The 13,293-nt window shown below is 41.2% G+C and overlaps 1 protein-coding gene across 1 annotated transcript in view; it reads left to right on the top strand.

Moving 5' to 3' along the window:
• The first annotated feature begins 12,921 nt into the window (after positions 1–12,921).
• The window catches only part of Tram1 (translocation associated membrane protein 1), a 43,681-nt gene continuing 43,309 nt past the window's right edge, over positions 12,922–13,293 (top strand). The window contains exon 1 of the mRNA XM_004637536.2: positions 12,922–13,234. Coding sequence (XP_004637593.1) covers positions 13,112–13,234 — 123 coding nt within the window. The 5' untranslated portion in view covers positions 12,922–13,111. The remainder of the gene's footprint in view (positions 13,235–13,293) is intronic.

Here is a 13,293-nt window from a genome sequence, read left to right as displayed (position 1 = left end):
TTCTATTTTCTAATACCTTCTTCAATTTCTCTTTGCAGAGTACTGTAGTTTTCAATATATAGGTCTATTATTTTCCTTGTTAGATTGATTCCTAGATATTTCAATTTTTTTGGATATGATTGTGAAAGATGTTGTTTCCATAATTTCTCTTTCAGTGAGTGCTATGTTTTCTGTCTAGATGCCCCCGCAAAGCCTCAGTCATAGGGTTTTTTCAGAGGTGGCTGAATCTAGAGTAAGTGATCAATTCATAGTGCAATTCTGGGATTAAAAGTGGGTGATTGCTGGCTCACTCCACTGATTGGATGGGCATGATCCTAATCCTGGTAGTCTGGATATAATATGAGACAAAAAGGGGCTTATCTCAACTCTCATTGCTTTTGCTGTCTTCTGCCACCATGAATTGATGCCTCTCTGCTATGTGCCACCCTGACTTGGAGCCAGCCAACTGCAGACTGAGACCTTGACAAGCTGTGACCTAAATAAACTTCTACTTCTTTTACTTTGGGGGTGGGGTATTTTTGTCTCAGCAATGAGAGAAAAGTACCTAAGACAGTTTTTTATTACTGTACAGGAAGGCAACTGATTTTTGAGTGTTGACTTGGTATTCAGCTATGTTACTGAATCTGATTATTAAACCTACAGGTCTTTTGGTGTTTTTGGAGTCTTCTATGTATAGTATATCAACTGCAAATAATGACAATTTAAGTAATTCCTTTGCTATTCTTACTCCTTTCTTTGTCTTGTCTAATTGCTCCAGCTATGTTTCCAGAACTATGTTAAATAAATGTGGTGACAATGAACATTCTTGTCTTTTATTTTAATGTATTTTAGTACAGGGTCTACAGGGTTTCACTACATAGACTGGACTCTCCTGTTTTCAGTGATTCTCCTGTTTCAGCCTCCCAAGCACTAGAATCACAGGTGAATGCCACCATGCCCAGTCTCAGTCGCCATCTCAGTGCTCCCCGGTGGTGGGGCTGGCACAGCATGCCAGGAATCAAACCCTGGCCACTGCACTCTGCCTGAGTAGGTGCTTTAGTCTGCTGAGCTATCTGACTGGCCCAACATTCTTGTCTTAATCATTTAGTATGATGTTGCCTGTTGGTTTGTCATAGATGGCTTTTATAAGATTGAAATAGACTATCTATTCCAATTTTCTGTAGGGCTTTATCATGAATGGGTGTTGGACTTTGTAAAACACTTTTTCTGCATCTATTAAGATGATCATGTGGTTTTTACCCTTTGTTCTGTTAATCTGATATAACACATTTATTGATTTGTGTATGTTGAACCACCCCTGAACCCCTGGGATGAATCCCATTTGATTATAGTATATAAACCTCTTGATGTGCTGAATTATGTTTGGCAGGATCTTAGTGAGGAATTTTGCGTTTATGTTCATTAGAGAGATTGGCCTGTAGTTCTGTTTTTTGGTTGGCTCCTTCTTTGATTTTGGTATCAGGTTAGTGCTTTTTTCTAGGAATGAACTTGGGACTATTTATTCCCTTTCAACTTCATTTAAAGGATTTGAAAAGTAGCAACACTAGGTCTTCTCTTAATTTCTTCTGGAATTCAGCAAGGCTGTCAGGGAGTAGCCAGTAGATTTTCAATTTCATTGAATGATATCATTTTATTTAGATTTTTTTTCTTTTGATACAGGGTCTCGCTATGCAGTTTGGACATGCAGTGATCCTCCTGTCTCAGCCTCCCTAGTGCTAGCATTACAGGTGTGCACTGCTGTGCCTGGTTCTGGGCCTGGTATGATATATGGTACTGGAGGTCAAACTTGGAACCTTGAACTTGCCAGGCAGGTGCTTATGCCATCAAGCTATCTCCCTAGCCCACTTTTATTGAGAATTTTTATATCTTTTTATTCAGTTTTGGAAGTTCATATATATCTAGGAATCCAGCATTATTGTTTAATTGTAGAAACTGTCTAATTTCTTCATTAATTTTATCTGTGACCCACTGGTTTTTTAGAAGTTACTTAATTTCCAGGTGTTTATTAAGCTCTTCTGGTTTCTTTTTATCATCCAGTTCCAATTTCATTGCACTGTGGTCTGATAGTATGCATAGGAAAATTTCAATTCCTTTATATTTATTTAAGCATGTTCTATGAACTAGTATATGATCCATTTTGGAGAGAGTCCCATATGCAGCTGAGAAGAATGTATATTCTGATGTGGTGGGTTGAAGCACTCTTAAGACATTCACTAAGTCCATTTGTTCAAAAGTTTGGTTCAGTTCTAATATTTCATTTTTTATTTTTTGTCTTGTGGCAGTGGGGCATTCATAATCCCCAATACAATTGTATCAGGATTTATTTGATTTTTCATGCCTGTTAATATTTGTTTTATATAGTTGGGTACACTGGTATTTGTTGCATATATATTTATAATTGTTATGTCTTCCTTTTAGACTGTTCTCTTAGAAGGATGTAGTGACCTTTGTTTCTCTTAGTCTTGGCTTGAAATCTACTTTGTCTAAAAGGAGAATAGCTAGCCCTTGTTTTTTTCTGGGTTCCTGTCATATGGAGTATTGCCTTTCATCCTGTGACAGTCAGTGAATTTCTTTTTGAATTAAATGTGTTTCTTAGAATATTGTTGAATCTTGCTTTTTCATTATTTTTCCAGTCTATTTCCTTCGATGGTGAATTGAAACCATTGAGAATCAAGAACACTGATGGTTATAACTGATACATATTGACTTACCATATTATTTTCATGTTTTGGCTCCCTCTTCCACTTTGCTTAATTGTTTGCACTGCCTGGTGGATTCTTTCTGTTGGTGGTTCATAGAGTTGTAATCCTGTTTATCTCTTTCTAGAATGCCCTTCAGAACATTTTGGAATGCTAGTATGGTGTTCATGAATTTCCTCAGATATTATCATGGAATTATCTTTTTCTTCATCAATTTTGAAAGATTTGGCCCTAGCCCTCCAAGGACACTTAAGACTCAGGACATATGAGAGCTTGTACTGTAATATCATGTAACTCGGTAGTGTCCCAAATTTTCTGATCAAGGAGATTATGGGACCAAAGAGGAAAGTGATCAATGATGTAGAGTGTGCCTAAGGAGAATCACATGGAGAGAAAACATTCTCTCAGGCTTTCACAGAGAGCACATTGGCCAACCAATGGCCGTGACTCATCCACATGGCTGACACTGACAAAGGTTCTACAATCTGAGGTACAGGATCTCAGGATAAATCCTGAGGGGATTTCACTGACCTTCTCAGACCCAAAAGCTACAACTCTTGTTGCATAGGTCCTGCTTTACCTTGGTCTTAACCATCCAGCAGAAAAGCATAAAAATGAAGTATAAGAAGTAAAGCCATGGTGTTATGTTGAGCTGTAGAGGACTCAGGTCAACAATTTCTGACATTGCCAGTGAAGCAGAAGACCCAATACTATTATGGACCTCTGAACTCTTTTAGAATATTTTGCTGAGTTTACACACCTATAATATTTAAATGATAGAACTTAACAAAAAAAAGGGGATACAGATGAATGTCCATTTGGTATCTGTATATTCAAAGTGGTTAGGATAGATATACAGTTACATTTTCTTAATGAATAGAGGGATTTGTTCTAATGGTGTTTGTGAATAGGATATCAAGTCCGCATCTTATACAGCAATTAACCACTAGGAAGAATGTATGCAATGTGTTAATTATTGAATCTGTCCTACCAATTTGGTTTGAAACTGTCTCATTGCTATTTGTTTCTCAATAAAATTATGGAAAAAATAAAAATAAAAAAAGATAGATTGGGGAAGTAAATCATTCTGGGTTGGAATTTATTTTGTTGTAGGGCTTGAAAAACTTCACTCCAAGATCTCCTTGATCTACAAGTTTGTGTTGAGGAGTCTGCTATGATGGGCTTTCATTTATAAATGATTTGTTTCTTTTGTCTAACAGCTCTTACTATTATGTTCTTGTGTTGGATTTCTACAGTTTTGAATATTATATGCCTTGGTGTAGATTTTTCGATCATGAATAATTGAGGTTTGATATGCATCACTTATCTCACATCAAATTTTTTTGCTCTGCTTGAGAGGTTTACTGCCATGGCTTATGTGAACAGGTTTTTTATGTTATTTATGCTATCAACTGCTGTTTTGTTTATTCCAATCAATCGTGCATGATTCTTCTTTAGATCATGTAGCACCTGTTGATTTCTCATGGTCCCTTGCAGTTTCTAAAAAATCTTTCTTTTCATGATTTCTAACTGCAATCCTGTTCTCAATAGCTGATAATCTGTCCTCTGACTGGCTCATTCTTTTGCTTGTTCTTTAAATGATTGTTTTTTTATTTTAAAGAGAAAAAAAAGAACAAAGACAGAAACAAAGCAACATAAAACAATAAAAATAGCACAGGATTTCAAAATAAGAATAGGAAATTAACAATGGTTGCTATGTTACATACTGTTATCAAATTTGTTGGTCAGACTATCAGATACAAGATTAATCAAGCAGTTAAAACAATAACTTCCTTTCCACAAACCTTGTAAGTTTTTTGTCCATTTTATATGCTCTTCAATTTAATAAATAAATGGAATTTTCAATCTCTTGGATATCTGTTTGAATTTGTTGCATAAATTCTACTTCTTTCCAATGTTGGGCATTCATGGTTCCCATCATTTTCCTAAGCTCCTCTATTTTTTTATCTGTACCCTCTCTAGAATTACTAACCATGTCTTTCATTATGGTAACTGTCTCTGTAGTTAGCTAAGAAATTACTTCTGATTTGATTTTTTTTTCTAGAGCTTCATTTCCTTATTACTTCCACTTCTGTCTTACAGAGAGTCCAGGTTGCTTGCTTTTGAATTGTTCTAACTGATTACCTCCTGCATTTGTCATTGGCAAGCTCAAATCTTGGGGTGCATCTTGCTTCCATATCTTCTCATTTTCTCTTCTTTTGTTTCTCTTTTTTTTTCCTCAGTGTACTTCCTGGGTTAGTGCTTATACATTGGTTATGTCAAGTAGCTTTATTGTTTGTATTTAGAACACTTAGAAATCACTACTTCTCAAAGGTGTCTTTCAGGTATAGCTGGCTTTTGAGTTTTGAGTCAGTTGAAGATCCTACCTTTTTTACTTATTCAGAATGAGAAGTTGCTGCCTATTTAGCCAACACCCTGGGTCTTTGGCACTGGCCTATAGTATTTTTTATGACCCTTAGGCAATCTCAGTCTGGGCATACCTGACATAGCAATTAAGATAATTATATCACCTTAACTAAAGTAGTACAATCACCAATAATCATAGCATCAAATACAGCCTAGAAAATGACAAACTGGTAACTAGTAATTTTCTACCTTTAACCATGTGAACAAGATTGGTAGTTGTATAACAAAACCTAAAATAATCCAATCCAGAAAATTGTAAACATTAAATAATCCATTAGTATGGTGATTTTTATCCTCGGGAGAAAATTTTAAAGGGGCTATGGGGGAAAAAACAGAGAAATAGAAGAAGAGATAAAAAGCAAGGCTGGAAGACAAAGGAAGATTATGCAAACTTTGAGAAACTGCTGAAGACAAGATGGAGTGCAAGAAGGAAATAAAAGAAGAATAGAACACAACAACAATAACCAACTAGTAAAGATCTTTACATACACTCAGAACAAGTACAAACCATCAAGAAAAAACAAAATAGAACAAAATAAAACAAAAACAAGTAGAAAAAAATAACCAGAAAATGTCTACTTCAGGGCTATCTCTGCTGTCACTGGTAGACAAAGTACACAGGCAGAGCCCAGATCTATGCTAACTAACCCAGGCAAGCCAGCTGTCGCTTTGTGGTGGAGTAGTAAATGATCCCAGCAGGCCTGCACCTTTAGTTCCACTGAATTTCAGGCTGGTTTCTGGCTGTGAGCCTGGAACTCGATTTGTTCAACCTTGAGCACTGTGTACCTCATGTGCTTGACCTCAGCTCCTTCACCTTTGACCAACTTCAACTCAGCAGGCTCACCCTGACCCTGGAAGCTGCGAGATGGATCCAGCCTACCACTGTTCGGCATTCTAAGCTCAGCCCCCTTCCAGGACATCCCATTACCCTCTCTTGGGGATGTCTGAACCCAAACAACGGTGGTCTACTACACTCACCGCTCCATTCCACTGGTGCCTTTCTCTGTAGAGGCCTCTGGGCTCATCAGTGGTCCCCACAGGTCTGAGCATTTGAGCCACACCCATCTCATGCAGTGAGTCAGGGCTCAGGGAGAAAGTGCTGTTTGCCAACTCCTTCTTCATTAAAGACTCTTTCTCTTTATTCCCCCCATGGGCTTCAATTCTTGCTTCAGATCCTTCCTGGGTCCCAGGGACCCACCATCCTTCTCCTCCTCCTCACATTGCTGTATTTCAGCATCTGGACACCAAGTCTCAGAATCTCTCTTTTCCTGCTGCTCACCACTCCACCATCTTCCTAGAAGTCTGCATACTGCTTTTGTTGTTGTTGTTGTTGTTGTTGTTGTTACAGTGTATGATCAATATATATGTAAAAACCTATTTGGGAAAGTAATTATACTTCAATAATCTGAAAAAATACCAAAAATAAATTATTAAGGCTAATATTAGGCTTAGTCACAGAGCAGCAAGCCTCTTGCATCATTAGGCAAAATTTCACCCCTCTGAGCATCATTCATATCCATCAGCATTTTCTAGGGTCCTCAAACTGCCTTCTAAGTACCCTCTCAAATCATAGCATAAGTGTTGCCCACCTCTGTGGAGTGGGGCTTAGAAGAAACAGGAGAAATTAGGGGAGGTCTTTGAGGTAGTGAACACAAGAAAAAAGAGTAGCAAAATTTAGTTTCAGAGCTTCTTCTTTGTTCTGATTTCTATTGGGTAGCTTTTTTGTGCTTACCTTAGAACTGTATTCTACGGCCAAATAGACTTAACCAATTTCATGGAAAATATAATCTTTCTGTTCTTTAAAATTTATTACCTGTGCTACCGTTCTGAATAGATATATTCCAAATAAGCTGCTTTCTATTCTTTAAAAATCATTAGAAATATTCTGAGATTCCTAGTATTCCAGGGTCCAGGATACATGTCACAAAATACGGCACCACTTACACAGAGTACAGTTACGATACATGGAGACCAGCACTATGCTGGGCCACAAGGGCCTCCAGGGCTGGACACATATTACAATTTTTTTTTCAATACCAGGTATCAAACTCAGGACCCTGTGCTTGTCGGGTAAGCTCTTAACCTACTGAGGTATCTCCCTGGCCCCCTGGACACCCATTAACCATCAGTGTGCCTGAGGAGAGCCTCACAAGCCCATGTGCCTCCATAAGACTACTTTCCCCACCGCTATGATCTCCTCTTAGTTTCACTTCAATAAGTGTCCCCTAAAGATGCATGTGTAATGGCTGGATGCCCAGAGTGACAGTACTGGGAGGTACAGGATCTGTAAGAGGTACAACTTAATGGGAGGGTTTAGGTCACTCCGAGTGTGCCCTAAAAGGGATGATGAGACTCCAACCAACAAGTCCAAATCTGTTTCCCAGATCATGATATGAATGGCATACATGTTCCCATCATGAGGAGCAGCTATCAAAAGAGACTTATGCCATGGAACTGCCCAATCTTGGGCTTAAACTTCAGAGCTGTGAGCCAACATGAACCTTGCTTTATTTCACTGTCATGACAGAATGCTGACCAATACAACGAGGAGGGATTATAGCCATCCCTCCCTATAAACTTCCCAAAAGGCCGTTCCTAAAAGGAAAACTAAAATTTAAACTGGTGCCCTATTTTCCGTTACAAGTCCATCAGGATAATTCCATTGTACTTGAAAACTTGTTCCACTTGTGAGTTATCAGTATCAAAGTGAGGACTGTTATGTCAAACTTATCCAAAATGGAGCCTGGAGACCACGAGAGGTGAGCCCTCATACTCTTATACTATGCAAAAGAATTCCTCAAAACTATAGTATTGCCAACAGTTGCTTCACACAGATGCCTGCCTACTAATGGCTATCCCCATTAACAGTCAACACCAACTTCTACAATAAGCATTTGTTACCAATTATCTTTGAGATACTTATATGGCCTTCTCATTTCTATCTTTAAAAGCTTCTCCTTTGCCCCCGATGCCTCAGACCAGCTATGTTTCATCATAGCAGTGTATACCAGTGCTTATTCAGATAAACACTGCTTTGGAGCATCAGTCCTCTGGCAGCCATTTAACATACCTTACCACATACAAACCTCCATATTGGATGGCCACATTCTCTCCCACAATGCTCTGTTCATCCTTTATTTTACTTACACTAAAAGCACCTCCCCAGTCTTCAAACCCTTCCATTGTATTCCTTAGAACCCTACATGTGCCCGCTACCAATCCCATGCACACTTCATTCCTTTCTGAATATTTTCTTTCCCTTCTTTCTCAAAAATACGACTACCTCTCCAACTGAAACCAGAAACCTAATTTCCCTATAGCCTTCTCAACAGGCAGTTGTGGTTTTTTCCCCCTACACCCCACATACTACAGAAAGTAGGGGTAGAGTGGGGTGTCTTTCATAACTCTCATTGATACCAACAGATATTGCTTCCTTTCTCAAAAGCCCAGCTTTTCTGGAAGCCCACTCACCTCCATGACCCAATGACCCCTCTTCACTCACAGCAGCTGGTAGTGCCTGGCTCACTCACTGGCTCCCTTTACATCTCACTCTTTCATTCTCAATAATTTAATAGCTATATTAAGTGTGTCAAGCACCCTAGCCTTCTATTGCCTAGACCCCTTCCTTCCATGCCTCCTCCATCTATCTCAGCTATCACTCTAACCATCTACTCTGCCTGTCTCATTGCCAATGACTAAAAGCTCTGAAATCATTTCTAGCATCCCATCTCTGGCCACTCCTTCTTCAACTCACCTTCCAACAATTCGTCAACCCAGTAGGCACTTCTGAGTCAGAGGCTTTCATATTATTTTTCTCTGGGAGAGAACTAACTAGGAAAAGATGACTCATTCAAAAGGGTTCAATCAGAAAGAGTTTTGGGAAAGGCCGATTCACAGAGCAGTGAGCAACTGAGGGAATCAATAGGAAATGGTGAAGAAGGAAGAGAATAGGAAGTTGGAAAACTTACCACCAGTAGCTGGAAGGGGCAGGGGAGAGAAGGAGGTCACTGGAGCCCAGATGAAGAGCTAGAACAGTGAGAGGAGGCTTACCTGCTGTGTTAGTGAACTGCTTCTTGCTGTGACAAAATACTGAGAACAGTCACTTAGAAAGGTTTATCGTGGCTCACCATTTCAGAAGTTTCAGTCTATAGTCATCTGATTTTATTGATATGGGCCTGAGGGAGGGCAGAACATCATGGTGGAAAGGCATGGCAGAAAACAGCTGCTCACCTGGGAAGCAAAAACAAAAGGAAGGAACCAGGGCTGGGGAGGTAGCTTGGTGGTCTAAGCGCCTACCTAGCAAGCTCAAGGACCTGACTTCGATCCTCAGTACCACATGCCATGCTGGCCTGGAACCTCAGGTGCACTCCAAGGCATGGTGGTGCATGCCTGTAATTCCAGCACTGGGGAGGCTGAGATAGGAGGATCACTATGAGTCTGAACTGTGTAGTGAGACCCTGTAACAAATAAATAAATAAATATAAAAAACAGATAAATAAAAATAACAAATATTTTTTAGGAACCAAGCAGCAGCCAAGACCAAAATATAGTTCCTAAGGTCATGTCATCATTCACTTCCTTTAACCAGGCCCCACCTACTACATTTCCATTACCTCCTAATAATGCTGTCAACTATGATCTCATGAATGGATTAATCCACTAATAAAGTTAAAGCCCTCATGTTCTAATCACCCACCAAAGACCCCGCTTCTGAAGATGTGAGACTTCTGGGATACAATTCAGATCTAAGCTGGGACATCTGCAAAAAGCTGTAGCCACCACAGAAGCTGACCATTGCCAGAACTGTGGTAAGGTAAAGAGGGATCAAGAGAGAATACCTGTCAAACTCTTCAGTTTTTGGCCAGAGCCTTCCACTGATGCCCAGTTGTATTCTAACTAAAATAAAGCCATTTGCAGCTGCTTGTCTTTCACAGTAGGAGAATGAAATGAGTTGTGAGGAAAAAGAAGATGGCACAACACCCATGACTGCTCCACATGGTCTTTGATTCATTGCCCTGCCCCCATCTGCTCATATCGTTAACATCCTTGCCCCTACCTTGCTGGCCTTGCAAAACCTGATTCTGCCTTCTCTACACCTGCAGGAAGACATGACTGCAGAAAAAAAATCATGTGTTCTGCTTAATGGCTCCCTTTCAATTTGTGTCCAAAACTCCTGTGAGCCCGATGTCTGGTTACATCCCTCTAATCAACCTCTGTGATGGTTCACTGATGGTGTCACAGAAGGATGGAGAAGAGCAAAGCCAGAAAATATGTATAGGGCTCACGGCAGATATAATTTTGGTAAATTTTAAAAATTAAAAGCAAGTTTTTCAAGGTAAATAATCTATGAAAACCAAAATATAAAAATCCCAATTTGATATATTTTAAAGTATAAGACAGATGAGCGCAAACCCAAAGAATCCATTTAAATTCCATATTTTATTGTTCCTATAAGAAAAAAACAGGGCCGGGGAGATGGCTCAGTGGAATAAGCCCTTCCCTGGCAAGCACAAGGGCCTGAGTTCAATCCCCTGTTCTGAAAAAACAGAAAGAAGAAAGAAAGAAAGAAAGAAAGAAAGAAAGAAAGAAAGAAAGAAAGAAAGAAAGAAAGAAAGAAAAAAAGAAAGAAAGAAAGAAAGAAAGAAAGAAAGAAAGAAAGAAAAGAAATCATCCATTTACTTCCCCCTAAAAAAATTTTTTTTAAAGAAAAGAAACCAGGTGTTGCTGGGATGTAAAGAAACTCCAGGAGTTTGATAGGGCTGTAAAATGTTGCACCCACTTTGGAAATCAGTCTGTAACTTCTTGAAAAGGTTAAAATAAAGTTACCTTATGACCAACAATTAATTGTTACGTACATGCCCAAAAGAATAAAAAACATGTTCAAACAAAAACTTTCCTCACTTTTTTGCAGGGGAAGAGAGGGTACTGGGACTCAAACTCAGGACCTTGCGCTAGGTGGGCGCTTATGCTGCTGAGCTATCTCCCCAATCCTCAGAAACTTGTACACAAATGGTCATAGCAGCATTATTCACAATAGCCAAATGGTAGAAGTAACTCAAATATCTGTGAGGTCATCGAGGACAGGATCTCATTCTAGGACCCATGGGGGCTTGCAGGTTAGCTCAGTTGTTTAAGCCCCTGCTGGGGCAAACCCAGTCAGGCGCAGGGGACCTCGGTTCAATCCCCAGCTCCCCATGCCTTACTGAGCCAGCCAAAAAAAAAAAAAAAAAAAAAATCCTCCTAGGACCCAGACTGGAGAGCAAAGAGCATGCCAGAAACAGGAGTTCACATCAATGTTCTGAAGAGCTGTGCTGAGGAGTCAGTCTTTTTCTGGCCAAGGTGAGGACAATGCATGATAAGGGCTCAAACTTTCTCAATGGGTTGATCTATTGATGGTTTCATAATTTTCTGGGGCTGTCAAGAAACACTGAAAACTTTCCAAAGTAGGGCCTACTTGAAGGAAATAGACGCCTTGAAGGGTGTGTTTTCTTCTGACTTCCTCTCTTGCTGTTAAGTGAGCAGCTTCAGTCCACAAGCTCCTCACCATGACGTTCTGCCTTACTACAGGCCTGGAGCTGTGTGGCCAAACAACCCTGAAACCACAAGCCAAAATAAATCTTCCCTTCTTTATACGTTTCCCTCCCCCCTCCCCCCGGGTATTTTGTCACAGTGAAAAGTTAACATACCTAAGACATATTACTTTTAATGTATGAATACAAAAATGAGGAAATCAAGTCTTACAGAGATCAAATACTTCCGCTTCCTTTTTTTTCCTTTTTCTTTCTTTTTTTCTTTCTTTCTTCTTCTTTTTTTTTTTTTTTTTCCTTCTTGTTAACTAAGTCTTGAAACCAGGGCCTTCACACCGAGCTACATCCCCTACAACACAGTGTTGCTGGCCTGCACCGGCCACCAAAACCGGGCGTCGTGATGCACACCTTAAGCAAGAGGTATATCCTTACCCGGGGCTGTGGCAGTGGGGAGGGGAAAGACAGATATATTGCCTGGATTTAGTGATGGATTGGACTGGATAGTTGTTGATAGGGCTCTTAATCTAGGATGAGTTTGGAGTATAGATTTAGCACATGGCTAAACAGTGGTGCAGTTTGTCAAGGGACACTATAAACGGCTCTTTGGGCATACCGATAAAAAGAGGAAGACATGATTAATCCACAATCCTTTTTTACTTTCTGTCCAGATTACTAGAAGGCATTGTTAATAATATAAAACGGGTAAATTTAGAATGATCCCACCCCCCTTGCATCAGTCCCAAGGGTTTTGGGGGATGGATATGGATAGAAGACCCCTCCCCCATCCTGTGGTAAAAGTCCAAAGAAATGTTTAAATGAACTCTGAAATTAATTCTAAAGCAGATGCTTAAACTAGAGAATGTGCCGCGCCCATGTGTGACCAGGCTATAGTCGTATTTTCACAGTTTACACAAATGACCATCAGTGTGACCCACAGCGTGACCCCACAGCGACCAGCAGGGGCAGAAGGTACGGTTGCTGCCGTGTGCGCCACAGCACGCGGCTGCCCTGAGCCCCGCAGAGGTCTCAGTTCGTTCAAGCTCGCGTCTCAAACGACATGTAACCCTCGGCCCCCACCCCCTTCAAACCCTAAACCTAAGGGTGCAGAGCCGGGTGGGTCACCAGGGTCCAATCACGTCCGCGGGCCGCGGCCTCCGACCACTCGGGGGCGCTGTGGGTTGACTGCCAGGGGCGTCCGAGGCAACGCTAGCACGGTCTCCCCAGTGCGCATGCGCGCCTCCGCCGTGGGCTCTTTTTTTTTTTTTTTTTTTTTTCCGGGCGGCCCCAGCGGCTGCGTACTGGCTATGGGATGGGATGGGAAGTGAAGCCCCAGCGAGCGGCTGCGGCGAGGCTGTGAGGAGCAGCGAGGGGGAGGAGGCGGCGGCGGCGGGTCGGTGAGCAGCAGGGGCGAGCAGAGCCGGGGAAGAGCACCTGCAGGCGCGGGCGGCGGACCCCACCATGGCGATTCGCAAGAAGAGCACCAAGAGCCCCCCGGTCCTGAGCCACGAGTTCGTCCTGCAGAATCACGCGGACATCGTCTCCTGTGTGGCGATGGTCTTCCTGCTGGGGCTTATGTTTGAGGTGAGCCCGCCCTGCCGCCCCCCGCCCGGAGCCCGGCTGCCGGCCGGGGAACCGGGACC

Source organism: Octodon degus, unplaced genomic scaffold (assembly GCF_000260255.1).
Source record: "Octodon degus isolate 3935 unplaced genomic scaffold, OctDeg1.0 scaffold00091, whole genome shotgun sequence".
Lineage (NCBI taxonomy): Eukaryota > Metazoa > Chordata > Mammalia > Rodentia > Octodontidae > Octodon > Octodon degus.
This window is presented reverse-complemented; position numbering and strand designations above follow the sequence as displayed.